The sequence below is a fragment of the Zonotrichia albicollis genome, chromosome 13 (assembly GCF_047830755.1).
Source record: "Zonotrichia albicollis isolate bZonAlb1 chromosome 13, bZonAlb1.hap1, whole genome shotgun sequence".
Classification (NCBI taxonomy): domain Eukaryota; kingdom Metazoa; phylum Chordata; class Aves; order Passeriformes; family Passerellidae; genus Zonotrichia; species Zonotrichia albicollis.
Window position 1 is genome coordinate 1,311,522 of NC_133831.1, and position 24,062 is coordinate 1,335,583.

The following is a 24,062-nucleotide window of genomic DNA, read 5'->3' on the forward strand; positions in this document are numbered from 1 at the left end:
CCCGGCGGCTCCGCCCGCCCGCAGCGCCCCCGCCGGCCGGGGGGACCCGCCGCGCCCGGTCCGTCCCGCCGCGCTCCGGGCGGGCCCGCGGCCCCAGCGCGCCGTTCCGGGCGGCCCCGCGGCCATGGCCGCGCCGGGGGGCGCCGAGGGGCCCGCGCCGGGCCGGGGGGGCCGCGGCCTGCAGGGAGCCATGAGGGCGGCGAGCGGCGCCCTGGGCATGGACAGCGCCGGCCGGACCAGGGTGAGCGCGGGCACGGCCGGGGAGGGACCCCCGGGTTCGGCCGCAGCGCCGGGACTGCACCCCCGGGGCTCCCCCCGCACCCCCGAGCTCAACCCCCATCCCCGGGGCTGCATCTGCGGCTTCTCCTGCATCCCGGGGCTCCCCGCGCATCCCCGGCTTCTCCTGCATCCCTGGGCTTCCCCCGCATCCTTCGGCTTCGTCCCTCGGCCTCACCCCTATCCCCGGGGCAGCACCCCCGGTCTCATCCGGCATCCCGGGGCTCACCCGCATCTCGGGGCTCCCCCCGCGACCCTGGACTCACACCCCGCTGTCCCCGCATCCCCGGGCTGCCCTGTATCCCGCTGGGAGCCGGAGCTGCGGTCCCCCGAGGCCGGGGGGGTTCCCGAGCTCCCCTGCCCGGGTCCCTGCTCAGCCCCCGCCTTGGCAGGAGGCGTACGTGGAGTACCTGAAGAGCATCACGCTGATCGCCCAGGCCCTGCAGGAGGAGGCGGCAGGGACAGGTAGGGCAGGACCCCGTGTGCCCCCCGCCGAACCAGGGCGGTGGGTGCAGGCCCTGCAGTGCCCTCAGCACGCCCTCCCCACAGAGAACAGCGAGGGGGTCACCCCTGACACCCCCAAACTGCTGAAGCTGGCGGAGCAGTGCCTGGAGAGGGTGAAATCCATCGCGGCGGTGCTGGGTGAGTGAGGGGTGCGGGTCCTGTTTTGGGGAGCCGGGTGCTCTGCAGGGCCAGGCCGGTGGTGGGGCACAGCCCGCCTGTCCTGCCCCTTCCCCAGGGAAAGCCCAGGTGAAAGCGGCCGCACAGGAGCGGGCCGGGGGCCCGGCGCCCCTCCCCAGGCACCGCCGCGTCTGCTCGGACGAGGGGGGGAAGCTCTCGCCGTTCCTGCCCCCGGAGATCTTTCAGAAGCTGCAGATCGCCGAGGCACAGAGCGCTCGGAAGTACGGGGGGCTTGGAGCTGGGAGATAGAACATGGGGCACGGTCACGGGGCTGGGACACAGAGTGGTGGAGGATGGGGGCTGATGTGGGCTGGGATACAGGGCGGGGACGTGGGAGACTCAAACACAGCGGGTAGAACATGGGGGGTTCAAACACGAGGGGTTTGGGACACGGGGTCTGACAAGAACTGCCACACAAGGACTGGCGGTGGCCCTGTGCCCCCGCCTGTGGGGTCACGAGCAGGATGTGGTCCTGGCACGTGTCCTGTGCCCTGTGGCGAGTGCTGAGGCCATTCCTACAGGGAGCTGACCCCGCTGGAGGAGGCCTCCCTGCAGAACCAGAAGCTGAAGGCGGCCTACGAGGCACGGGTGGCGCGGCTGAACCCAAACCAGGCTGTGCAGAAAACATCCCTGGCAAGTGGGGGCTGGGGAGGAGCTGGGAGCTGGACAGGGAGAGGGTCCCTGGGGGACCCCTGCTCCCCACTGGTGTCCATGAGGTGTGGGTGGATATTCCCAACTCCCCTCCTGCTCCGCAGACGCTGTCCCTGCAGCGGCAGATGATGGAGAACCTGGTGATCGCCAAGGCCCGGGAGGAGACTGTATCCTTCCCAGTGGGATTGCTCCAAGAGCCTCTGCCCTGTCCTGGCTGTCACCCACCCCACGCAGGCCTCTGGGGTCCCAGCTGGGGGATGGAGGGGGGCAAAGGGCAGTGGGTGAGCACGCTGGTGGCTCTGGGCCCTTAACTGTGCCTGGCCCAGCTGCAGCGCAAGATGGAAGAGCGGCGGCTGCGGCTGCAGGAGGCGGCCAACCGGTGAGTGGGGATGTCACTGCGGGACTCTGAGCTCTGGGGACACCCAGCAGTGCCCTCACTGGCCCGGGCCGTCCCCAGGAGGTTCTCCAGCAGCGTGGCACTCACCCCCGAGGAGCAGGAGCAGCGAGCACTCTACGCTGCCATCCTTGAGTATGAGCAGGACCATGTGAGTGTGTGCCAGGGGCTGCTGGCAGGGCTGGAGGCTGTGCCATGGGGCAGGAGGCTGTGCTGTGGGGCAGGGTGCTGTACCATCCCCATGACCATCCCTGGACACTCCCCAGGACTGGCCAAGGCAGTGGAAGGCGCAGCTGAAGCGGAGCCCGGCGGATCTCTCCGTGGTGTCAGGGCTCTTCTCCTGTCTCCTGAGGTACTGCAGGGGTGGGCACGGCCCTGCCAGAGCGAGGGGGCTGCGGCTGCTGCCGGTGCCCCCTGCCCATCCCCTCCCTGTGCCCGCAGCTGCCCCGAGCACCCCATCTCGCAGCTGCTGCGGCGGCTGCAGTGCGCGGTGTACGCCCGCCTCTACCCCGCCGTCAGCCGCGGCCCCGCCGACGCCTCCCCCGGCTCCCCCTCGGCCTTGTCCTTCCTGTCGCTGGACGCCGGGGGCTCCTCGCTGCCCGCCGAGCCCGGGGGCCGCCGGCTCCGAGCGTCCCGCAGCCTGCACTGCATGTTCTCGGTGCCCGAGCACGGCCCGGCCGCGCTGCGGCACAGCCACTCCAGCACCCCCCTCGCCGACAGCGGCGCCGCGGGGCCCGCAGAGCCCCCCGAGCCCCCCCGGGAGAGCTCCTTCGAGGACCTGGAGCGGTTCCTGGCATCCCCCGAGGGCTGGGCCCCCGCAGAGCCCCCGGCCAGCTCCGGGCAGGACGCGGCGCTGCCGGAGCTGCTGAAGGGCGTCGTGAGAGACATCCACAACGCCATTGGTGAGGGACTGCCGAGGGAGCGGGAGCAGGATCCCAGTGTGGGTAGGACGGGGGTCCCAGCGTGCTGCGTGTCTCACCCTTCCCAGACAGGCTGCTGGCTCTGACTCTGCTGGCCTTCGAGGGGCTCGGCACCGCCGCCGGCAAGGACCAGTGCCTGGCCTGCCTGGAGGAGGCTTTCTTCCCCCCGCTGTGGGCCCCGCTCCTGGCCCTCTACAGGTACCACGACCCTCTTTAGGGGTTCTATGACCCACTGACCCCTTCCTGCCCCTCTCCCCGTCACCTCCGTGCCCGCAGGACCGTGCAGCAGCCCCGTGAGGCGGCCCTGGCACGCAGCATGGAGCGGCACCGGCACGCCGGCCCCGCCGACATGGGGCTGGCCTCGCGCCTCTTCCCGCCCGGGCCCGGCCGCCCCGCGTACGCCTCGGCCGTGCAGGACCTGCGGCTGATGGCGCTGGAGAGCTGTCCCCGCAGGAAGCTGGAGTGCATCGGTGAGCGGCGCTGGGGGCGTGGGGCGCGGGCCCGGGGTGGCGGCAGCGGCCCTGACGCCCGCCCTGTGCTACAGTGCGGGCCCTGCGTGGCATCTGCGAGTGTGCCGAGGAGTACTGCGGCTCCCGGGACGGCCGGAGCCTCGCCACGGCCGCCATGTGAGTGCAGGAACCATGGGGAGTGAGGGGCGGGTGTGGGGCCTGTGCCCAGTGCGGTGTTGGGGTGCCAGTCCCTGTGGCCAGCACAGCTGATGGCCCCTGTTGTCACAGCGGGGCAGATGACCTGCTGCCCATCCTGTCCTACGTGGTGCTGCAGACCGGGCTGCCCCAGCTGCTCTCCGAGTGTGCGGCCCTGGAGGAGTTCATCCATGAGGGGTACGTGCCAGGGTGCTGGGCATGCATGAACCCCTGGGCTCAGGAAACCAGCACCCTCCTGGGATGGGGCTGTGAGGGTGGGGAGTGGGTCAGAATAGCAGCAGGGCTGAGGGGAAGTGGGTGTGATGGTGTCCTGGGTCATGGCAGTGTCCCAGCCATGATGCTGCATTGCCCGTGGTCGTGTCCTGGTCACGGCAGCGTCCCAGCCATGATGCTGCGGTGCCCGTGGCGGTGTCCCGGTGGTGACAGTGCGATGGCTGTGGCACAGGTACCTGATCGGGGAGGAGGGGTACTGCCTGACGTCCCTGCAGAGCGCCCTGTCCTACGTGGAGTCGCTGCAGTGAGGAGGGGGCAGCGCGGGACCCCCAGACCCCGGGCAGGTGCTGCGGCCGCTCCGCGGGTCCTCCCGCCCGGCAGGGGGCGCTGTGGCGCGGGCGCGGCCCCGCCCCGGGGCGGAGCTACGGGCAGCACGTGCGTTCCGGCCCGGTGCGCACGGAAGGGGAGCGGGGCGGGAGCGCGAGCGGCTGGGACCGACAGGTGCGGGGAACCGGGACCGGGGCGGAACCGGGGCCGGCTGGGAACACCGGGAGCCCTCGATGGGAGGAAGCGGGAGGAACCAGAGCCGGGGAGTGACACCGAGGAGAATGGAAGCAGGGAGGTGCCCGGGAGGCCTCGGGGGAGCGGAGTTCCGCATCCGAGGCTTTGGCGGGGGATCCTCACAGGTTCGGGAGGGGATCCCGGGGTACCGGGGAGGGGTCTCACGCTGCTGTGCCCGCAGGATGTGTGCAGGCTCGGCGCTGCGGCAGGAGCAGCGGCAGGACTTCGGGCAGGAATTGCGGCAGGAGTTCCACCGGGAATACCGCCGCTCTCTGCAGCGGGAGCTCGGCCCCGCCGGGACCTGCCCCGGCCCCGCCGTGGCGGAGCGGCTGCGGCAGCGGCTGCAGCAGGAGCCGGCGCTGCTGGAGGCGCTGCACGAGGACGCCCTGGCACTGCTGGCCCGGGGGCTGCGGGACCACCCCGACCCCGGGCTGGCGCTGCGAGGCCTGGCCGGCGCCTTCCGGCTGCTGGAGCTGGCGGCCGTCAACCTCTACCTGTTCCCGTGGCGCCGGGAGTTCGGCAGCATCCCGGTGAGGCCCCGAGGTGGCGAGGGGATGGTGTGGGGGTACCCAGACACCTCCAGCCACGCTCCCCGCTCTCCTTGCAGACCTTCTCCGGCGCCTACGTGCACCTGCTGCGCCCGGCGCTCCCCGAAGCCGACCTGCTGCGGAGTTTGGGCCGGTTGGGCTACGAGCGGCGGGAGCGGCACCGCCTGGCCGTGGGCCGGCTGCCCCCGGGGCCCGCGCTGATCGCCGCCGCTGTCGGCTTCCTGGCCTGCCGCCTGGAGTGCGAGATCCTGGCAGAGCTGGCGCTGCAGCTGCGACAGCCCCGCGCCGAGGAGCTGCTGGAGGCACGGCACCGGGCCGGGGGTGCCAAGGGATACCTGGAGACGCTGCAGGACCTGGGGACACGGCACAGGGCGGCTCCCGACTGTGGTGACAGCGTGGATCTCTACCAGGAGAGGCCAGACAGCCCTGAGGACACGGGCAGCAAGGACACAGCCCCCCCAGCGCTGTGGAGGGACCCTCAGGATGTGCTCACGAGGGGCTGGGGCCGCTGCGACAGCACGTTGGGGCCAGAGCCTGTGGGCAGCGCCGATCCGGACACCTCCTCTCACCTGTTCCCGCAGCCAGAGCTGGTGGGGACCGGCAGAAGTCCCCAGGTGCTGGGGGAGCCCCGGGATTCCCCCCAGGCCACGCCAGAGCTGCCCTGCTACCAGCTGCACTCGTGCCTGCAGCGGGGCATGCTGCCCTCGTACTGCTGCAGCACCTGCCGGCAGCTGCACGGGGGCGGCTGCGCCCTGGGCCGCGCCTGCCGCAGCCACCACCGCGGGCAGGAGCTGCACGGGGAGCGGCAGCAGCGCCTGTGGCTGCAGCGCAGCGAGCTGGACATGCTGCTGGCCCGGGGCTCTGTGCCCCGCTCCTGACACAGTGCCCAGAGCTGGACACGCTGCTGGCCCGGGGCTCTGTGCCCCATTCCTGAGACAGTGCCCAGAGCTGGACATGCTGCTGGCCCAGGGCTCTGTGCCCTGCTCCTGACATGGCCCTGCTGCCTGGCACAAGGACCTGGACTCGTCAGCCCCTGAGACAGTGGTGCCAGGCCCTGCTCCAGCCCGGGCACTGCTGCTGTAAATTATTCTGTGCATCAGTAAAGTGGCTGCCTCAGCATGAGGTGTTCTGTCCTGGTGAGGGGGAGCAAGGTGCCTGGTGCAGGGGTGCAGTGATACCTGACAGCACAGCACCCTGCAGGAGCAGCTCCTGCCTCCCTGAGAGTGGGGACCAGGATCCTCTTAAAGGGGGACAGAACCTGAGCTGTCATGGAGTTATGCCTGTCCCCACAGCTTCTCCCACTCCTGCTAGCACCAAACATTGAAGTCGCTCAACACAATGTTGCCACTGCCAGATGCTTTTATTGATGGCAGAGTCGGGGTTCCCCCCACAGACAGCACAAACCAGGACCCGCCTGGGACAGGACTGAGCCTGCCAAGCCTGGGCATCCCCGGGCCCCATCTCTCCTCTCTCCTGGCTCTGGGGCCCTGCTCACCCGGCTGCAGACTGGAGCCTGCCCTGTCCTGCACGGGCAGGTGGATGGAGGAGCCGTCCCCATGGCGCTGGGACTGCTGGGCTGAGGGAATCCTCAGCCAGGACACGTCAGGCTGTTCCAGGGCACAGCTCAGGGCTTGCTGCGCTTGGTCTGGCTCTCCAGGGCCGTGCTGGCCGCCCGCTTGTTCCGGTGGTGTGGGAAGGTGGGCATCAGCTCGGGCTCACACGCTGTGGGGCACACACAGGGGTCAGCCAGCAGGGCCAAAGCGCCCCAGCCCTGCCCTGCCCTGCCCCAGCACGCCGAGTACTCACGCAAGGGCTTCTCCTTGAAGTAGGAGCTCTCCAGGCAGTCCTTGGCCGTGGCCCTGCGGGGACAAGGACAAGTGACAGGGACCACCCCAGGCTGGGGGACAGCGTGGGACAGGTCCCTGCCCTGCCCACCCCACATCCTGCCTGCCTTTACCTTTTCTTGGGGTCATACATGAAGAGGAAGTTGAGCAGTCGCAGCCCAGCCTCCGAGAGCCAGGGGAACCTGTGCTTGAGGTTGTTGTAGGGCTGCTTGCGCAGGGTGTACTGCGTGGCCAGGGGCAGCTTGGAGAAGCCCTGAAGGGAACAGGGTGTGAGGAGGGGCCAGGGCAGCTCCAGGGAGAAGGGACAGGGGGAGAACGGGCAGGGAGCTCTCACCGGCCAGATGTTCTCGTTGGGCGTCCCCAGGAGCTGCACGATCAGGTCGATCTGGTGGATCTCAGAGGTGCCTGGCAGCAGTGGTTTGTGTGCCAGCAGCTCGGCCAGGATGCAGCCAGCAGCCCTGCAGAGCACAGGAGCCCCTCCAGTGATGCCCCTGCAGTGTGCAGCCCTCCCCAGTGACGCCCCTGCAGCCCCCAGCCCCCCTTACCACATGTCAATGCTGGTGGTCTGGGTGGTCATGCCCAGCAGCAGCTCTGGTGCACGGTACCTGCAAGGGGACACTCTGTGTCAGAGCTGGCACCACCCATCCCAGTGGGACACCCACCCTGGCACTGCCACTCACCACAGGGTCACCACTTTGGGGGTCATGGGCTTAGGGGGCATCCCGTAGGTGCGTGCCAGCCCAAAATCAGCTACAAGAGAGAGTGGCAGTCAGGAGGGAGCCTGGCTCTGAGCTGTGCTCATGGCACAGAGCAGCCAGGCCCAGTGCAGGTGCCCACACTCACCTATCTTCACACAGCCCTTGTCGGTCATCAGCAGGTTGGAGACCTTCAGGTCCCTGTGGGAAACAGCAGCTGGAGCTGAGAGACCACACAGGAAATCCAATCCCATCGTTCCACGGCCTCCCTGCCCTGCCGGTGCTCCCAGGATGTGGGAGGTGTCCCCAGACCCCCCTCTGTCCCCCACTCCCACCTGTGGATGATGTAGTTCTCATGGAGGTACTGCAGGCCCCTGAGCACCTGCAGGATGATGCACTTCACCTGGGGACAGAGGACAGGAGCTGTCACCTCTGTGGGAGCAGCACTGACAGGACAAAGCCACACAGCCCAAACCCACTGGGGTGTCCTGCAGTCCCTCCACCCCTGTGTCCTCCCAGGGGGTTCTGGGTGGGCATTTTCTCCCAGCTCTGTTTCCCTGACAGTTTACTCCCGCCCCAAACCCAGCCTGCAAAGTCCCTGAAGGCTTCCCTGAGAGTCAGCAAAGCCCAGCTCCATCAGAATCCCTGGAATCCCCCAGCTCAAGGTCTAGGGAGCCCTTCACAGTGCCCACATGGAATGGCAGCACCCTCCCAGGGGTGCTGGACCCAAATCCTGCCCCAGCCTGTACCTGAGCCTCTGAGAAGGGCGTTTGCATGTTCTCCAGGAGACTGGCCAGGTCCTGCTCGCAGTACCCCATCACCAGGAAAATGCTGTGGGACACAAGGCAAGGTGAGAGCCTCCCCCAGCACAGCTCTGGCTGCTGGGGCAGCCCAGGGCTCCAGGGAAGGTTTGGGAGGCACAGGGAGGACACACAGGGGGGACTCTCACCTCTCCAGGTGGTTTCCCACAACCACGTCCTTCAGCTCCACAATGTTGGGGTGCTGGAGCTGCAGGAGCAGGGTGATCTCCCGCAGGCTGCTGATGGGCATTCCTGGGGAGGGAAGGAGGGAGGAACACAGTGCTGCAGAACGGCCTGGAGGCAGAGCCAGCCCTGTCCCCCTCCTCCATTACCATCCTTCTCGTTGTCCATCCGCACCTTCTTCAGGGCCACCGTCTCGTTGGTTAGCGTGTCCCGGGCACGGTCTGGGGACAGCACAGGCCGCCTTGGCACCAGGACACACACCTGGCATTGCCTGGCACCAGGACGCACACCTGGCATTGCCCCCACCTCACCTCAGCCCCCCGACTCAGCCACAGGGGGAACTGTGGGGGCTACAGGCGCCTCCCGACCCAAACCGTGCTGGGATTCCACACGGGGAATGGCTTCCCAAGGGCAGCGATGGACGGGATGTCCGTAAGGACCTTCCCTGGCAGGGTGGGCAGGCCCTGGCACAGGCACCCAGAGAAGCTGGGCTGCCCCCGCATCCCTGGCAGTGCCCAAGGCCAGGCCGGACAGAGCAGCGTGATCTGGTGGAAGGCAGCCAGTGGAAAAGCCATCCCTACCCCGGGCAGGGAGCGGAATTAACCCCGAGGGCCCTGCCCGGTCCGCAGGGCCGCCCCAGGGACGCCCAGCCCGCACTCACACACGATGCCGTACGTGCCCTCTCCGATCCGGTTCAGCTTCTCAAACTCCTTCACGCTGCGGCACCGTCCCAGCTGAAACCAAAAACGGCGCTCAGCCCCGAGGGCTCCTCACGGGAAGCCCCCGCCGGCCCCCGGCCCTCCCACACCCCGGGACCCGCCACACTCACCCGATCGGCCGCCGGGACCTCGAAGAAGCCGTCTCCGCGCAGCCGCCGCAGCCTCAGGGGCTCCAGCTCAGGCTCGGCCGGTCCCGGTTCTGGCCCCGGTTCTGGTCCCGCCTCAGCTGCTGCCATGTCCGCGATGGCGAGTTCCGCTCTGCGCACGCGCGCTATTATCCCGCCTCAGGCCCCGCCCACACGCATTAAGCCTCTGGAAACCGTTGCTAGAGAGGGACCAATAGCAACCCCGGCCCGGGATAGCCCCGCCCCATTTAGCCCCGCCTCTCGCTGCCCCGCCCCATTTAGCCCCGCCTCTCGCTGCCCCGCCCTCAGCCCGCCCCTCAACTGATTTTTGGCTCCACCCCCTCCGTCCTGCACCCCAATGCTTCCCGCTGCCCGCGTGACATTCTCCCCAACCCCGCTCTCGCGAGACTCAGCGCGCGCACCCCGGAAGCGGCGGCGGCGTCACCCGGAAGCGGCGGCAGAACCCGGAAGCGGCGGCGGGCAGGATGGACGGTACCGGGGGTTGGGCGGTACCGGCGCCTCCCGGCGGGGCTGGGGCGGGTCGGGAGGGGTGGGGCTGGGGGTGAGGGTCGGAGCTGGGACTGGCGGCCGGGAAGCGTGGGCGGGGTCGCCGGTCACCCGCTGCCGGTACCGGCCCCGTCGCTGAGTCTGTGCTCTCCTTCCTTTCCAGACACGCTCTTCCAGCTGAAGGTGAGAGCAGCGGAGGCCCTTCCCCTCCTTTCCGTCCCGTACCGCCAGTCCCGGGGGAGTCCCGGGCCGGTTCCGCCCGCTGGCTCCGCCTGACCGGGGCTGGTCCTGCGGGGGGACCGGGACCCGGCCCGAGGGGGTGGCCGGAGGTGCCGCGGGCAGGGGGGTCGGGCAGCGTGGCCAGTGAGGGGTGGTAGGGGTGGGACAGGTGGGCAGTGGCACGGTGGCATAAAGGGGAGCAGCTTCCCGGTGCCAGAGGATGGGATGGGATGGGATGGGACGGGACGGGACGGGACGGGACGGGACGGGACGGGACGGGACATGGGGCAGGAATTCCTAGCTGTGAGGGTGGGCAGGGGCTGGCACAGGTGCCCAGAGCAGCTGGGACTGCCCTGGATCCCTGGCAGTGCCCAAGGCCAGGCTGGACAGGGCTTGGGGCACCCTGGGAGGTGTCCCTCCATGGCAGGGTGGGGCTGGACAGGTTCTGACTGTCCCTCACTGTCCCCACAGTTCACTGCCAAGCAGCTGGAGAAGCTCTCCAAGAAAGCCGAGAAGGACTCCAAGGCTGAGCAGGCCAAAGTCAAAAAGGTGTGTGGGGCCCATCCTGGCACTGCCATCCCCTCCTGTCCCTGTGTGGGGCCCATCCTGGCACTGCCATCCCCTCCTCCTGCCTGCTGTGGGACCAGGGCAGGGCAGACCCCGCTGGGAAGGACTCTCTGTGCATGGCACAGCCCGGGGCTCTCTCTGAGCACTCTCCCTGCCCTGGCAGGCCCTGCAGCAGAAGAACGTGGAGTGTGCCCGTGTCTATGCCGAGAACGCCATCCGCAAGCGGAACGAGGGGCTGAACTGGCTGCGCATGGCGTCGCGCGTGGACGCCGTGGCCTCCAAGGTGCAGACGGCTGTCACCATGAAGGGGGTAAGAACTCTGGGCTGCCCCAGCCCTGGGGGTGCTCACAGGGGCCTCGGGAACAGGGCAGAGACAGGAGCTGACTCTTATATTGGAATTAAATACCAATACAGCTGGATGGGACGGGCCTGTGATGGCGTTCACAGGGGTCAGGATGAGGGAAGAGGATCTGACTCCATGGTTCACAAGGCTGATTCATTATTTTATGATATATATTACATTAAAACTATACTAACAGAATAGAAGAAAGGGTTTCGTTAGAAGGCTAGCTAAGAATAGAATAGAAAAGAGTGATAACAAAGGCTCTGTCTCAGACTCTCTGTCTGAGCCAGCTGGGCTGTGATTGGCCATTAGTTAGAAACATCCAACATAGACCAATCAAAGATCCACCTGTTGCATTCCACAGCAGCAGATAGCCATTGTTTACATTTTGTTCCTGAGGCCTCTCAACTTCTCCGGAGGAAAAATCCTAAGGAAAGGATTTTTCATAAAGATGTCTACGACACATTCCTGGGCTCGTCTGGCCCTTGCTGCTTGACCAAAGGTGGCAGCTGTGGTGGTTTCACCCCACAGACACCTTTGGCTGAGTGGGTGTGTGGTGTTTCACCCCACAGACACTTTCTCACGAGAAAAATCCTGGCAAAGGGATTTTTCAAAAAATACCATAGATACCCATCCCCACATGGAGCTTCCCCTCTCTCTGCCCCCAGCCACCCCCTGGCACTGTAGGACACAAAACAACGTGAGTGCACACACACACTGCTGCTCTCAAGGTGGGAAAAGGGAAGTTTTTTTCCTGACTCTAACATTTATAGATCTCCAAAAGTGACAGTGGATTGGAGGGTGACAGTGCCTCCTCTCCAGTGACACGGGACAAACCCACAGTCCCATCAAATTCCTCCTCCATAAAAGAATGCAAAACAATCAGTTATTTACAGGAAGCATGTGAGAAAGTTTGCTACAAGAATGTAAACATCAGGAAACCTAAAAAATCTTAAAAAATCAGGGTGACAACCCCTGACACCCCCGTGTCCCCAGCTGACCCCAGCAGGGCTCCTGCTGGTGGTGTCAGACCCCTCAGACAGGTTCATCCTACCTGGGATGGTGTCAGGATGGTGCTTGGGTTTGTCTGCCACCCTCAGAGCATCCCTGAGACAATCTCCTCTTGCAGGTGACGAAGAACATGGCCCAGGTGACCAAGGCTCTGGACAAGGCCCTGAGCTCCATGGACCTGCAGAAGGTGTCGGCAGTGATGGATAAATTCGAGCAGCAAGTGCAGAACCTGGATGTCCACACGTCGGTGAGTGCTGGGCGGGCAGGGTGAGACCCCTGGTGGGGCTGTGTCCGGGCAGGGGGACAGGGCTGTGTCTGTCCCAGGTCATGGAGGACTCCATGAGCTCGGCCACCACGCTGAGCACGCCGCAGGAGCAGGTGGACAGCCTGATCGTGCAGATCGCCGAGGAGAACGGGCTGGAGATCATGGACCAGCTGAGCCAGCTGCCCGAGGGCGCCTCGGCCCTGGGGGAGAGCTCTGTGCGCTCCCAGGAGGACCAGCTGTCCCGGAGGTTGGTGCTGGCCCTGTCCCTGTGCTCCCAGGGTCCCTCCCTGGCCCCAAGGGGAGGAGCTGCTCCTTCCTGGGGCTCACAGGGGCTCCTTGGCCCTTCCTGGGGCTCCCTGTCCCTTCCTGGGGGCTCTCTGTCCCTCCCTGGGGCTCACAGGGGCTCCCTGGCCCTGCTCCTGCTGCCCTGACCCTGCTCTCCCTGTGCTGCTCTCCCTGCAGGCTGGCTGCCCTGAGGAACTGAGCTCTCCCTGGGGGCTGTGGATGGCACTGCTGGAGCAGGACCCCCTCCTGCAGCCCCCGTGCCTCTGGACTGTTCTGGGGGGTGACAGCCCTTCCCTGAGCCCGCTGTGATCCCGGTGGGAATGTGGGAATGCTGTGCTGGATTCTGGGGGCTTTGGGGGTGCTGCTGCTGGCAGGGCCCCACGCCCTGTCTGAGGGGAACACTGAGGGAATTGATTGATCTCCCTGCTTAGGGATGCTGCTCCCCAACCCCTCTGGCGTTCCCTGCCCAGAGCTGAGCTGCGGGCTGAGCTCCTCAGGGGCTGCTGGGGAGGAGCAGGAGAGCCTGCAGGGCTCCCCAATCCCGGCCGGGGGCTGGGCAGCTCGGTGCCTTGCAGGAAGGGCGGTGCCAGCGGGTGTCCCCTCCCTCGCTGCCACCGCCGGGTGTCCCCTCCCTCGCTGTCCCCTGCCCTGTCCTGCTCCGTGTCCCCCCGGCCACAGCCCAGCCCGTACCACGAAGTGCCCTTTGGAGCGCCCTCCCTGCCCAGCCCCGTGCGTGTCGATGCCCACATTCCCCGGGCACTGCCAGCTGGAAATGGTTATCCCGGCCCTGCCTGGGCTGCTGAGGAGCCGTGGCCAGCACTGGGGGCTGTGGGGGCTGCAGACACGTCCCCAAATGTCCCCCTTGCTGGGTGGGTGTGACAGGGAGTGCAGAACCATCCCGGGACAGCTCTGCTCCATCCCTGTGCCTCGTCCCTCTGTCCCCTCGCTGCTGGCACCGGGCTGGGGCTGCTCTCTCTCCGTGTCACCTCCCGCTGCTCACCCCTGTCCCTTGTCATCCCTTGTCACCTCCCCGCGCTGCCGGAGCCGTTTGTGCCCCTCCCACGGCCCTGCTGGATTGCTGGAAGCTCTCCAGGAAGGAAGCTCCGTTTCCTTTGGGTGTCCCAGCAGGAACTGTCACCTCTGGGGGATGTCGTGGGGCCCCCTGCCCGGCACAAACACTTCCTGCTGCGCTGGTTGTTTTTCCCGAGTTCAGTGGCCTTGGAGCGTGTGGCTGGGGACACAGAGCCTTCCTCTCCACCGAGGAGGAGGAGGAGGCAGCTTTGGGCTGCAGCAGAGCACTGGATCCTGTCCCACCTCCCGAGGGGCCGGGTGGGAAGCTGGGGGACCCTGGAGGTTTGTGCCTGGCTGTCCCTGCAGCCCTGGGGCTCCAGACCTGCCCCTGTCCCTTCCCTGGGCTGTCTCTCTGTGGTTTCATTGGTGGTTTTTTTTTTTAAGCTTGTCTTATTTGCCTTCTTTTCGCCCAAACCGTGTCCACACCCTTCTGTGGGTTTAAATAAACAATCTCTGAACAGCCCCGTGTGTGTTGGGGGGTGGGTGCACACGGGGTCTGTGGTCCCCCTGTCTGATCCCCTGTCCTGAGACAGGACCTGGTGCCAGGGGCTGCCCTGGAGCTGAGGGGGAGCAGGGAGGGACTGCCCTTGTTCCCAGAGCCTCTGCCCATCCAGGAGCAGGGAAGTGCCTCGGGGTGCCCATCTGGGGATTCTGGAGGGTGAGGACAGCCCCCTTCCCTCCCTGCAGGGACCTGACCCTTTTGTGTGGCCAAACAGGGGGATCAGGGTGAGCAGGAGCTCGGAGCTGCTGCAGCCCAGCTCCCTTCCCCTTCAGGGCTGAGCCAGCCCAGCTCCCTGCACCCTTCCCAGCCCTTCTGGGGACAATCTGGGACGCCGAGGGGAGACCCGGGTTTGTCACCGCACCGAGGTGGCACCACAGCCATGCTGCCATCGCACCTGCCCACAGCAGCCTCGCTGGCAGGGACGGGGCTAAGGGTGCAGCCTTCCCTTCCCTTCCCTTCCCTTCCCTTCCCTTCCCTTCCCTTCCCTTCCCTTCCCTTCCCTTCCCTTCCCTTCCCTTCCCTTCCCTTCCCTTCCCTGCTTCCATCCCTTCCCTGCTGTTCCTGTCCCTTCCCCGTCCCTTCCCATGCCCATCCCTCCCTGCCCCGTGCCCGGCTGGCAGGCGGGCGCTGTGCCTCAGCCAAATCCCGAATGCCACAGGAAGATGATGGCTCCCCTTCTCCTCCTGCCTGTTCTGCCGCCTCCGCTCCCCAGACGGGCTGTTCCTGAATGCCAGAGGAAATTGCTAAGGAGATAATTAAGTAGCCAATTAATTAGCTAATGATTAATGGAAGCATCCTGCGGAGGCAGCTCCGCAGCCGCCCTGGCCAGGTGCTGCGGGGATGTGTCACTCCCGGTGCCGGTACAGCTTCCCGGTGTGCGGGGCGGCACCGCCGGGACCCCGCGGCTCTGCCCGGCCGGTGACACGCCGGGGGGGCCGGGGACATGCGGGACGGCCGGTGACACTGCCGGTGACACTCAGGGTGTCCCAGCATCCCCAGCCGGGACCCTGCGGGCTGTGCCGCAGAGCCGCGCACGGACGGACACTCGCTCGCTGCGGGCGCTGCTCGAGTCACGGATTTATTTTGCCGGCAGGGAGGAGGGCGGGATCTGCCCCGCCCCGCTGCCCGGGCACGGTGCCAGGCCCGCGGTGCCAGGCGGGCGCTAGGAGAGCAGGGCCAGGAGCAGCGCCAGGGCCAGCGGCGGTGCCAGGGCTGCGGGCGGGGCCCGGGCCGTGCCCGCGCCGCTGGAGTAGCCGTAGTTGGTTCTGCACGACCTCTCCAGCTCCTCCAAGGCGATGGGGGTCTCGAGGGGAGCCGTGCTCTGCAGGCTCCTCTTCACCTGCCGAGGGACAGCGTGGGCTCCCCTTGAGAGGGGCACGGAGCCCCTGCCACCCCGCACGTCCCTGTGCCACCACCCCACACACATCCCCGTGCCCCGTGTGTCCCCACAAATTCCTGAGTGCCACACGCCCCGATGTTCCACCTGTGGCTGCTGCCCCAAGTGTCCTCGTGTCCCATACATCCCCATTCCAATGCTCCCGGTGCCACTCGTGTCCCCACAGGTCCCCTTGCCCTGTCCCTCCCTGTGCCCCGTGCTCCCCGTGCCCCACTCACCTCCTCCACCTCGCTGAAGACCCGGAGCAGGTTCTCAGCCAGGGCTCCCCTCACCTCCTGCTCCGTCCAGTTCCTCGCCAGCAGCTCGGCCACCAGCATGGGATACTTGGAGACGTCCTCCAGGCCGGTGGGGACCCTGTGCCGCCCCACAGCTCACAGCTGGGCCACCCCCAGCACCCCCAGCTGCCCACACAGGGTGCAGGGAGGGACACCCCTGCCCCTCAGGATGTCCCCACGGTGGGGACGCTGTCCCATCCCACCCCATCCCATCCCCTCCCATCCATCACCCTCTTTACCCCGAGACCCCGTCGTAGTCCCCCCCGAAGCCGACAGCCTGGGCACCAGCCACCTTCTTCACATAGTCCATGTGGTCTGTGGGGGGACACGGGGGTGAGCAGGGCAGGGGGGGACACTGGCACCCCCAGCCACCTGGGCACCCCCTCACCTGCCACGTCCGTCAGCTGCGCCTTCTCACTGCAGGTCACGTAGGCGTTGTAGAAGTTGACCATCACCAAACTGCCCGTGGAGGCCTGGGGGGAAACAGCTCTGAGCCCCCAGAGCCCCCCATGTCCCTGTCCTGTGCCCCCAGAGCCCCCCATGTCCCTGGCTGTACCCCCAGAGCCCCCCATGTCCCTGGCTGTGCCCCCAGAGCCCCCCGTATCCCTTCCCTGTGCCCCCAGAGCCCCCCATGTCCCTGGCTGTGCCCCCAGAGCCCCCCATGTCCCTGGCTGTGCCCCCAGAACCCCCCATGTCCTTGCCCTGTGCCCCCAGAGCCCCCCATGTCCCTGGCTGTACCCCCAGAGCCCCCCATGTCCCTGGCTGTGCCCCACGCTCACCACCAGCCGCAGCACGTCGTCGGGCACGTTGCGGCGGTGCTGGCAGAGGCTGTAGGCAGAGGAGTGGCTGAAGATGACGGGGGCCTTGGAGATGTTCAGCACCATCTTCATGGTGTCCACTGAGACGTGGGCCAGGTCCACCATCATGCCCAGGCGGTTCATCTCCTCCACCACCATCTGCAGGGACAGGGGATGGGGCTGGGGGCTGAGGGGACGTGGGAGGGGTCCCCTCTGGGCATGTCTGGGGCTGCTTGGGTGGCTTTGGCTGGGGGGACAGAGGGATGGATGGATGGATGGATGGATGGATGGATGGATGGATGGATGATGGATAGATGGATCACTGCACCCAGCATGGTGCCAGGGGATGCCAGTACCACATTCCTTCAATGCCACTGCTCCTGGGCACCACTGATGTTACTCCTCACCTTCCCAAAGGGTGAGAGGCCGTGGTGCACAGGTTCCTCATCTTTGGTATCCACCAGCCAGTTGTCAGCCCTGCAGAGCAGGGAGAGCATCAGAGTGGCCACCCCTCTGACCACATCCCCCCATGGCAGCGCTGCCACCCTCCGTGCCCCCGGGGGCCCTACCAGGGGGTGTTGCAGCTGTGGGTGAGGGTCATGTAGCGGGCACCCAGGCGGTACAGGGTGCGCAGGACGCCCAGGCTGCTGTCGATGGAGTGGCCGCCCTCCACCCCGATCAGGCTGGCCACCTTCCCGGTCCGGAACGCCTCCCGGATGCCTGCGGGAGGGCGGGGACATCAGCGGGGCGGGCAGGCTCCTCCGCACCCTCGTGGTGCCCATCCCTGCAGTGCCCACCCCCGCAGTGCCCGTCCCCGAGGTGCCCGTCCCCGTGCCCGCTCACCGCTGCTGTCGGTGACACAGAGGAAGGTCTCTGGGTACAGGTCACACATGCGCTGCACCACGTCCATCTGCTCCAGCGTGCGCCTCACCGCGTCCTTGTTCTGCGTCTCGCAGGGCACGTACACCGACCAGAACTGCCCGGGCACCCGTCAGTGTGGGCACCCCATCAGTGCGGGCACCCCATCAATACGGGCACCCCTTCAGTGTGGGCACCCCGTCAGTGTGGGCACTCCTTCAGCACAGGCACTGTCCACCCTACTGCTCACCCCAGCAACTCTGCCAGTCCTGGTGCTGCCCCAAGACCCCCAGTGTTCACGCCGGTGCCCTCCCTGGTGCCCCTGCCCTCCCCAGAGCCCTCCCACCCACCCTGGTGCCCTCCCTGGTGCCCCTGCCCTCCCCAGTGCCCACCCCGGTGCTCCCACCTGCCCGCCCACGTGGCCCTGGCGCAGTTTGGGGATGTTGGTGTGGGTGTCGTTCAGCAGGGTCAGGTTGGCTGCTGGCAGCCTCAGCTGGTTGTAGAACTTCCGGAGGAGCTGCCAGGGCAGGTCGTTGTGCCTGGGCAGGGACAGGGTGGGCACTGAGGAGGGGCCTGGCCCTCGGCCCACTCACCCTCAGGCTGCCCACCCTGCTGGCTGGCCACACACACAGTGCCCTCATCTGGCTGTCATTCCATCCATCCATCCATCCATCCATCCATCCATCCATCCATCCATCCACAAGCCCCCCTCAGTCCGTCTGTCCCCCCAGCCGTCCTCTCAGCCACAAGGCCCCCAAGCAGCTCCAGCCCAGAACTGGAGACAGGTCCGTCCCAGGGGACAGGGCCATGAGGGACCCCCCTGAGGACCCTTCTCTGCACCTTTCCAACCTCACACCCAGGGGAGCCAGCCCAACACCCTTTCGACAGAGATGTCACTGCAGGGACATCCTGGCACACCCATCCCACACCCAGCAGTGCCCCTGGGGATGTGGCAGGGTCCGGGCTGGTGCCACTCCCTGCTCCTGTCACGGTCCCACATCCCCGCTCCCCCTGCCCTGCTCCACCAGGGAGAGCTGCAGGGACCGGGGCCTCCCTAGAGGGGAGCAGGGACACCGTCAGCACTGAGCAGGAACTTCCCCCGGGGCAGCCCCGGCTTCCCGTACCCTGCCCGCTCCCGCCGGGCTGCGGCGCCGGGGATCCCCTCGGTGCACGGACCGTGCCACGGGATCCGCGGGAAATCTGTTCCTTGTCCCGGCACAGCCCCGGGATCTTGGCACGGGGATCCCCTCGGAAAGCTGTCCCCTGTTCCCGAGGTCCCTAGCATGGGGATCCCCTGGGAGATCTGCTCCTTTTCCCCTCACGGCCCAGGGGTGCCCGGGCCCGGAATGCCCCCCGGGCTGTCCCAGCAGGGTTTCCCAGCTGGGGCTTTCCCACAGGGAGGGAGCAGCCGAGCACGCTGCGGGCCCGGTGACCTTTGCTCACCCGTCGATGACCGGCGTGGTGCTCATGATGCGCTCGGCCTCCTGCAGGTGCTGCTGTCCAGTGCTGGGCAGTGCCAGCGCCAGCACCAGCACCCACACGCTCCCGCCGGGCATCTTCTCCCGCTGGCTGCTGCTGCTGGGGACAAGGGGGGACCGGCACCGCCGTGAGAGCGCAGGCACTGGGATGGCCGCTCCGCGCTCCTCCGTCCCCTCCCGCCGTCAATGAATAACCAGGAGCGTGGCATTTCCCCTCCCTGGCTGCCCTGTGCCCGCCTGGCAGTGCCAGGGCTCCCTCGCGGCCTCCCCAGCCCCGGTGGCCGGGCGGTGTCTCGGCCTCTCCTCCGAGCCGCGGGGACGCTCCCGATCCCTCTAATGAAGCCCAGACATTCTTCAGTTGGGAAAGCGCCAGTCCCATCCGCGCCTCAGCCTCCCCAGCACTCCCAGTTCGGCACTGGCACCCCCGGCACCCCCAGGACCCCCGGCCCCGCTCACCCCGGCCCCGGACACTCGGGAGGTCTCTGCCTGCGATGGCTGTGAATGAACTTTTCCGGCTTGCGTGCGGTGACGGGGCTGGGATGGGCTCCGGCCCCCCCAGAGCCATCCCCGCCGTGGCGCCGGAGCCGCCGCATGCCCGGGGGCAACAGCGGGGTGGCACGGCCGGCTGTGGGGCTGCTGCTGCTGCTGCTGCTGCTCCGTGCGCGCTCGGGTCCCCCGCACTCCGGTCCCTCTGCAGCGTCCCGAGGGGAAACTGAGGCACCGCCATGCTGCGCATCCCTGCTGGCTCCAGCTGTGCCGTCCTTCCCGGCGAGGCCTTGGCTGCGCTTCGGGAATGGCATGGAGCCACGCGGAGATGGCCGGTCCAGCTGGACACCTCATCCTGGGGTGTTCCTGATGGGAACAAACCCCTCCTGCGGTGCCAGGCACGGGGAGCCAGGGTGGGCACGGTGTGGGGCTGGCATCGCTCGGCCTTCCCGGGCCTGCCCGAGGTGACGCGGCCCCGCGTTTCCCCGGCTGCGGCGGTGGCTCTGGAACGGGAGGATTCCCATCCCATCCCACCCTTCCCATCCCGTCCCGTCCCATCCCGGGTGCGGGCAGCCCCTGCCAGCCGCGCTCTCCCGGCGCTGGCCCCAGCGCGGATTCCCGGCTCCCCGGCAGGAATGTGCCGGGGGGTTCCGGCCCCCCGCCCGCCGGGGCCGCTTCCTCTTTCTGCGCTATTTAAGCGGCTCCCGGCGCGTCCCGCCCGGCCGGGCCATGGAGCGCATGGAGGTGACCGAGACCTTCGCGGGCATCGCCCTGCCCGGCCACCTCCACACCCAGGAGTCCCTCGGCTTCGCCGCCGCCTTCACCTTCCGCCCCAGCGACGTGCTGATCGCCACCTACCCCAAATCGGGTGAGGGGATGGGGGACACCGGGACAACGAGGGGACGGGGCTGGGGCGGGAGCTCCCCCGGAGCTGCCGGGGGCTGGGACACACCCGGACCGGGTCCTGCTGGATCTTTGGCACAGCGCGGGGACCCCGGCCAGGAGGTCCTGCCCGAGCCCCTGTCCTGCTGCCCCGCTGTCCCCAGCCCCAGCCTGGTGTCCCTGGGGGCTCGGGGAGGGGCACACGGCACTGCCAGACCAGCCGCTGCTACAGGAGGGGTCGGGATGGGATGACACAGGCTGAGCCATGCCTTGCCGTGCCAATCCGTGCTACCCGTGCCAGGGCAGTGCCATTCCGTGCCATGCCGTGCCATGCCGTGCCGTGCCATGGTGCCGCGGCCCTGCCCTGACAGCCGCCCCTGCAGGCACCACCTGGATGCAGGAGATCCTGACGCTGCTCTTCAGCCTCGGCGACGCCCGGCCGGCCAAGACCATTCCCAACTGGGAGAGGGCGCCGTGGCTGGAGCAGATCTACTGCCGGGAGGCTCTGCGGGACACGGGCGGCCCGCGGCTCCTCACCACGCACCTGCCCGCGCCCGTGCTGGCCCCCGCCCTGCAGCGCAGCAAGGCCAAGGTCAGAGCGGGCCCAGGGCTCTGGGGGGCCCTGCAGGGACATCCCGCACCCCCGGGGCTTCCCGCAGCCGGGAAACGCTGGGGGATTCCTGAGCGGGGTGCAGGGGAATCCCCCCGGCTGCGGGGTGACTCTGTGTCCCTCCAGGTGATCTACGTGGCCAGGAACCCCAAAGATGTCGCCGTCTCCTTCTACCACTTCCACCACCTGGCCAAGTTCCTGCCCGACCCCAGCTCCTTCGATGCCTTCCTGAAGCAGTTCCTCGAGGGCACAGGTAGGGACGGGGGAGTCTGGGGGGGGGGGGCTGAGCCTCGGGGCTCCCCATCACCCCCCGCCTCCCCCCAGTGCACTACGGCTCCTGGTTTGAGCACGTCAAGGGCTGGCTGGGCCAGCGGCACCGCCTGGACATCCTCTATGTCACCTACGAGGAGCTGCACCAGGTGAGCCCCGCCGTGTCCCCTGTTCCTGTCCCTGTCCCCGGTGTGAGCCCCGCCGTGTCCCCTTCCCTGTCCCCGGTGTGAGCCCCGCCGTGTCCCCATCCCCGTCCCGGTGTGAGCCCCGCCGTGTCCCCATCCCTGTCCCGGTGTGAGCCCCGCCGTGTCCCCATCCCTGTCCCGGTGCCCGGTGCTGACCGGCTCCCGCCGCAGGACCTGCGGGGCACCGCGCAGCGCCTCAGCACCTTTTTGGGGTGCCCGCTGGCACCGGGCACGCTGGCGGCCCTGGAGCAGCACTGCAGCTTCTCGGCCATGCGGGACAACGCCATGGCCAACTACACCCTGATCCCCGCCGAGATCATGGACCACAGCCAGGGCCGCTTCATGCGCAAGGGTGAGCGGGGCTGGGGGCGTGCGGCACTGCGGGGACACCGCGAGGACAGGGACCCTGACTGGCTGTCCCTGTGTCCCTCAGGGGTGGTGGGACAGGGACAAGGACCCTGACTGGCTGTCCCTCTGTCCCCCAGGAGTGGTGGGGGACTGGCGCAGCCACTTCTCCCCCGAGCAGAACGCCCTCTTCAACCGGCGCTACCAGGAGGAGATGGGGGACACGGAGCTGCCCACACAGTGGCCCATGGCCTGAGGGAGCCGCCGGGCTTGGGGGGACGCTGAGCCCTCACCTGCTGACAACCACATGGAGACCCTGCAGGGCCCCTCCAAACCCCCCCTGTGTCACCCCCCCCGGGGCTGGGGGTCTGGGAGCACCGTCCCTCCTCCTCCCTGGGTTCAGGGAGCTTTTCCGGCCCTGCATTGTGGCCATCCCAGTGCTCCCACTCCCCCGGCCCGGGGCTGTGGCCGTGACCCCTCTTTCCGCCCATCCCGCTCTGCGGAAATAAATATTTATTGTTGTTCCCTTCAAGGCAGCGATTCCCATGGGAGCGGGGCGGGAAGAGCTGCTGTTATCAGGAACAGCTGCTGTTATCAGGAGCACATCGGGGTGGGGACGCATCTCCGGGGACCTCATTAACGGGCGGGGGCAATGACCGGGGGGGCAGCACGGCCCGGGTGGGGTCACAGCGTGGGGACAGGGCCTGCCAACACAGCCTGTGGCACGGGGCTGGCTCCTTCAGCAGCACCCAGGGCCCTCCCTCCAGTGCCCCCTGCCCCGTTACCCCGGCTGGGTGCCCCCCTGCCCATCTCCGTGCTGGGGTGTTGGCACCGAGGGGCTCGTTCCACCCCCAGCACCCTGGGGTGCGCCGGGCCGGAGCAGTCCTCAGAGCCCCCAGCCCCTCTCCTGCCACATTCCAAGGAATTGCCCCGTGGAGCCCCCGGGCAGCAGAGGCTCAGTCAGTGGTTAACTGGCTTCCTTAGGGTGAGCAGGGTGGGGGCTCGGCCCTGGCACCACCAGGACCCCTGGCTAGGCCTGGCTGACCGGGGGGAGCTGGTGAGAAACTCCTTGGGCTCTGTGGGACAGTGGCACCAGTGTTCTGCCACTCCTGTCCCCTCTGCCAGCCTTTTCAACCCTGCCCCCTGTGCCAGTCTTGCCAATCCTGCCCCCTGTGCCAGCCTTGCCATCCCTGCCCCCTGTGCCAGCCCCTCCTGCTGGCACGGACAGCCCAGTGAGGTGTCCCTGGACACTGCCAGCCCCGAGGGTCCCTCTGCACCCACCCTCCGTCCCCATGGGCAGGGGTGCCAGGGCAGCTCCTGCCCGCACAGGACCGGCTCCGCTGCATCCCCCCGGCGGCAGGTTTGGGTTTCCACAGCAACAGCCGGGATCCCGCCCCGAAGCGATGAATCACAGCTATAAATAGGGGCTGATGGGGGGGCAGGTACCGCGCCCCTGCCCCTGCCGTGTGCTGCCAGCGGTGCCCAAGGGCCGGCAGAGCTGTCCCGGACAGTGACACCCACCTGGGGCCAGCCTGGCACCTGCGCCCAGGGACGTGGCAGCACCTGGAGCCCAGCTCGGTGGCACTTCAGGTGGCCCCTAGCCCGTGAGGCTGTGCCAGGCCCCGGTTTCAGTCCCTGTGGTGGCCTTGGGCACACCCTGCCCCTGAGGATGTCACCGTGCCAGGAGCATCTGCTGGCACCATGCTGGCAGCATCAGCACTCAGCACATGGCAGGAGTGTGGCACAGTGCCCAGCACGTGGCACAGCGTGATGCATGGCACATGGCACAGGGAACATGGCACATGGAACATGGCACCTGGCACAAGGAACATGATACAAGGAACATGGCACACAGCAGGTGGCACAGGGCACACAGAACTCATCACATGACAAATGGCACAGAGCACATGACAAATAACACATAGCACAGGGAAATGACAAGGCACACAGCATGTGGCACGGGACAATGCACATGTCACATGGAACAGATACACAGCAATGCCACATGGCAGAGCACGTAGCACACAGCATGTGGCACATGGAACACATACGTGGGACACAGCACACAGTGTGGCACATGGGACATGACACAGCACATGTCACGTGTGACCATGGTGCATGGCCCATGGACGTGGCACAGGTTACACACACAGAGCACATACATGGCACAGGGAACACAGCTGGGGACACACAGGGTAGGGCACAGGTCATACAACACATGGCACAGGGCACACAGCACAGGGCACACAGCACATAGCACACAGCACATAGCACACAGCACGTGGCACACAGCACGTGGCAGTGGCCGTGTGCCGGGCAGCAGGGCCCGCTCTGTGGCCGCCTCTCCCTGCTCAGTGCCCTGGATTCGGGGCCGTGGCACAGCAGGGCGAGCTCCGGCCCTGGCACATCAAAGCCGCGGCTGCTCCGGCGCTCCC

The 24,062-nt window shown here is 67.5% G+C and overlaps 6 protein-coding genes across 8 annotated transcripts; 4 read left to right on the plus strand and 2 right to left on the minus strand.

The window, feature by feature from the left end:
- Positions 1-14: 14 nt before the first annotated feature.
- On the plus strand, positions 15-4,680 carry VPS9D1 (VPS9 domain containing 1). Its single transcript, XM_074550690.1, has 16 exons — positions 15-241; positions 669-741; positions 826-918; positions 1,016-1,178; positions 1,479-1,590; positions 1,713-1,775; positions 1,935-1,987; positions 2,066-2,153; positions 2,269-2,354; positions 2,444-2,904; positions 2,991-3,120; positions 3,199-3,392; positions 3,467-3,548; positions 3,660-3,764; positions 4,033-4,144; positions 4,543-4,680. Exons 1-15 carry the CDS (start codon positions 125-127, stop codon positions 4,106-4,108), a joined length of 1,896 nt encoding a protein of 631 aa, XP_074406791.1. The 5' UTR covers positions 15-124; the 3' UTR covers positions 4,109-4,144; positions 4,543-4,680.
- SPATA2L (spermatogenesis associated 2 like) lies at positions 4,361-5,787 on the plus strand. Its single transcript, XM_074551244.1, has 2 exons — positions 4,361-4,891; positions 4,969-5,787. The coding sequence occupies exons 1-2, from the start codon at positions 4,361-4,363 to the stop codon at positions 5,785-5,787; spliced, it is 1,350 nt and encodes a 449-aa protein (XP_074407345.1).
- Positions 5,788-6,250: 463 nt separating this feature from the next.
- Positions 6,251-9,439, minus strand: CDK10 (cyclin dependent kinase 10). 2 transcript variants are annotated; one of them, XM_074550705.1, is made up of 13 exons: positions 9,261-9,437; positions 9,093-9,165; positions 8,581-8,652; positions 8,398-8,500; positions 8,198-8,279; positions 7,784-7,851; positions 7,597-7,649; positions 7,434-7,503; positions 7,299-7,358; positions 7,088-7,211; positions 6,867-7,006; positions 6,716-6,768; positions 6,251-6,631 (listed from the first exon to the last, which is right to left on the minus strand). In XM_074550705.1, exons 1-13 carry the CDS (start codon positions 9,384-9,386, stop codon positions 6,534-6,536), a joined length of 1,122 nt encoding a protein of 373 aa, XP_074406806.1. In that variant the 5' UTR covers positions 9,387-9,437; the 3' UTR covers positions 6,251-6,533. The 2 variants fall into 2 exon arrangements, with proteins under 2 accessions (XP_074406806.1, XP_074406805.1); XM_074550704.1 differs by having other exon boundaries at positions 6,867-7,211; positions 9,261-9,439.
- Positions 9,440-9,621: 182 nt separating this feature from the next.
- CHMP1A (charged multivesicular body protein 1A) lies at positions 9,622-14,003 on the plus strand. The gene is made up of 7 exons (XM_074550712.1): positions 9,622-9,767; positions 9,946-9,965; positions 10,473-10,550; positions 10,732-10,878; positions 12,041-12,169; positions 12,247-12,434; positions 12,650-14,003. The coding sequence occupies exons 1-7, from the start codon at positions 9,761-9,763 to the stop codon at positions 12,669-12,671; spliced, it is 591 nt and encodes a 196-aa protein (XP_074406813.1). The 5' UTR covers positions 9,622-9,760; the 3' UTR covers positions 12,672-14,003.
- Positions 14,004-15,110: 1,107 nt separating this feature from the next.
- On the minus strand, positions 15,111-19,838 carry DPEP1 (dipeptidase 1). Of its 2 annotated transcripts, none has more exons than XM_074550693.1 (11): positions 19,306-19,838; positions 18,815-18,949; positions 17,778-17,910; positions 17,357-17,489; positions 17,083-17,233; positions 16,921-16,990; positions 16,496-16,672; positions 16,105-16,189; positions 15,956-16,031; positions 15,660-15,795; positions 15,111-15,384 (listed from the first exon to the last, which is right to left on the minus strand). In XM_074550693.1, exons 1-11 carry the CDS (start codon positions 19,647-19,649, stop codon positions 15,208-15,210), a joined length of 1,617 nt encoding a protein of 538 aa, XP_074406794.1. In that variant the 5' UTR covers positions 19,650-19,838; the 3' UTR covers positions 15,111-15,207. The 2 variants fall into 2 exon arrangements, with proteins under 2 accessions (XP_074406794.1, XP_074406795.1); XM_074550694.1 differs by having other exon boundaries at positions 18,815-18,946; positions 19,306-19,837.
- Positions 19,839-19,970: 132 nt separating this feature from the next.
- LOC141730735 (sulfotransferase 2B1-like) lies at positions 19,971-22,159 on the plus strand. The gene is given in 7 exon segments (XM_074550707.1): positions 19,971-19,988; positions 19,990-20,203; positions 20,601-20,809; positions 20,954-21,080; positions 21,152-21,246; positions 21,454-21,634; positions 21,768-22,159. Coding segments are annotated over 7 exon segments (960 nt in total). The 3' UTR covers positions 21,884-22,159.
- The last annotated feature ends 1,903 nt before the right edge of the window (positions 22,160-24,062 follow it).